Consider the following 2,068-nt stretch of genomic DNA (forward strand, 5'->3'; position numbering starts at 1 on the left):
AAAGAAAAAAACCATATGATTTTTTCATTAGATGCTGAAAAGGCCTCTGACAAGACCCAACACCCCTTCATGATAAAGGTCTTGGAGAGATCAGAAATAGAAGGAACCTACGTAAACATAATAAAGGCAATTTACAGCAAGCCGACAGCCAGCATCAAAATAAATGGAGAGAAACACAAAGCAATTCCACTAAAATAAGGAAAGAGACAAGGCTCTCTACTCTCCCCATATTTATTCAATATAGTACTTGAAGTTCTAGCTAGAGCAATAAGAAAACAAAAGGAGATCAAGGGGATACAAATTGGAAAGGAAGAAATTAAACTTTCACTATTTGTAGATGATATGATAGTACACATAAGTGACCCCAGACATCTTTTATAAGGGATTCATTGCAGATTCTACTAGATAGCTCAGAAGAGTCCTGACTAAGCCACATAGAAGGCATCAAAGAAGCATAAAAACAGATTCTTTTTCTGCAAGGAAATTTATTGGAGAAGGAAAAACAATTGAAGCAAAGTACAAGACTAGGGACAGATGATGAGGTCTCAGAGCACATGGTGATCTTGTCTCTGGTCTCAGCGGCAGCAGAATACAGAGAGTATTGGACCTTCCCTGCAGGACCCAGAGACTCGTTCAGAACGTCTGCAACCATTTTTTCTGCAGTGACATGTCACCTTTCTTGCAGCTGAGGAAACAGAGAACATCAGGCATTAAGTAAGGTAGCCAACAGTATGCAATAGTGTATAATACTATGAAGATGAATGATGGATGGTACAGAATAGGTTTGTTTGTGTTGGTGACATCACATCCAGCACAATGATCAACTCCAAACACTGGATACACTGAACAAGTGTTGATCACATGCACAACTTGACAGGCATTTCACTTTCCTTCACCTTTTTGTGTCTTCTTGAACCAACACATTCACACACTGGCATTGGATTCCTAAATCTATTATTTTATGCACAGCAGATTTTTCTTTCTATACCAAATTTATCAAATGAATAGATAAAGGGCTGATCAATTGGTTTTATATTTTAAAATTATTCCACAGATAAAATTTTAAATCAAAAAATTTAAAAAGAAAGAAAATCAATTACACTTTTTGACTCTTTCTCTTACTTCTATGAATAAGATGGGGAAGATCCTAGAGGATCAACAGAGATACTTATCTGAATCACACAGCTCTGGACAGGATTTCAGGGCACATTCACCTGTCTCTCAGGAGACTCCAACCCTCTATCATACTGGGCACCACCACTCACCTGCATCTTGAAGAGCATCGCCTACTGGACCTCCAAAGGAGATGGACACATCCTGGTCTTCTACCCCTGGCTGATCCTCAATTTTAGTCTCCTCACTTGCTTCTGGGAAAGCATCAACCTGGGTCAGGAAGACCAGCAGGACGAGGCCAGAGAGGAGGACAAGTGTCTTCATGACTGAGAGTCACCTGGAGGAAGGGTGAGCAGGAGCCCAGTGTGTGGGGAGTGAGGAGCCAGTCTACATTTATAGGGTTGTCATGAGAAGGAGCAGAAACAGGCCCTGTTGTTAGAGAGGGCATGCACTGATGGGAACTGGGAGAGACTGTTGCCCTCCAGATCCCTTTGATGTTCCTCTGTTCTCACAGCTGCCATCACGATGTTGGTCTGTGTGTTCAGTGACAGCCCTCCCTTCCAGCTGATAATGATGAAGGGACTTGCTATCTTCTCCTGTTTCCCATCTGCTTGAATATTTACCTTTCTGTGGTCAGCAAAGAAAAGAGGCAGGCATTTCATAAGTTAGTAAATTCATGGAACAAGGTTTTTTGTGTTCTGAAGTTGGAACCTGCTGCTCTCAGAAAGTGTGGACCCTGGACCAGACCTGAATACCTGTGGCTTGAACAGTCAGTTCTTTGAGTGATGCTGGGGTATTATCACCCTCATGAGGAAGGCTTTGTGAATCTCTTCCTTTGGGGCCATTATACAGAAAGTTTGATGGCCCTGGTGAACTGATCTCAAGAGGAGATGAGGGACAGAGATGGTCATAATGGAGCCAGAGCAGGTTGTTCTGAAGAAGCCTGTGTGACCAG

The 2,068-nt window shown here is 42.2% G+C and overlaps 1 protein-coding gene across 1 annotated transcript; it reads right to left on the reverse strand.

Annotated features, from left to right (window-relative positions):
• Positions 1 to 575: 575 nt before the first annotated feature.
• On the reverse strand, positions 576 to 1,437 carry LOC128119453 (alpha-defensin 9-like). The gene is made up of 2 exons (XM_052752840.1): positions 1,266 to 1,437; positions 576 to 685 (listed from the first exon to the last, which is right to left on the reverse strand). The coding sequence occupies exons 1-2, from the start codon at positions 1,435 to 1,437 to the stop codon at positions 576 to 578; spliced, it is 282 nt and encodes a 93-aa protein (XP_052608800.1).
• Between the last annotated feature and the right edge of the window lie 631 nt (positions 1,438 to 2,068).

Source organism: Peromyscus californicus, unplaced genomic scaffold (assembly GCF_007827085.1).
Source record: "Peromyscus californicus insignis strain IS unplaced genomic scaffold, ASM782708v3 Scaffold_23__1_contigs__length_62951481, whole genome shotgun sequence".
NCBI classification, from domain to species: domain Eukaryota; kingdom Metazoa; phylum Chordata; class Mammalia; order Rodentia; family Cricetidae; genus Peromyscus; species Peromyscus californicus.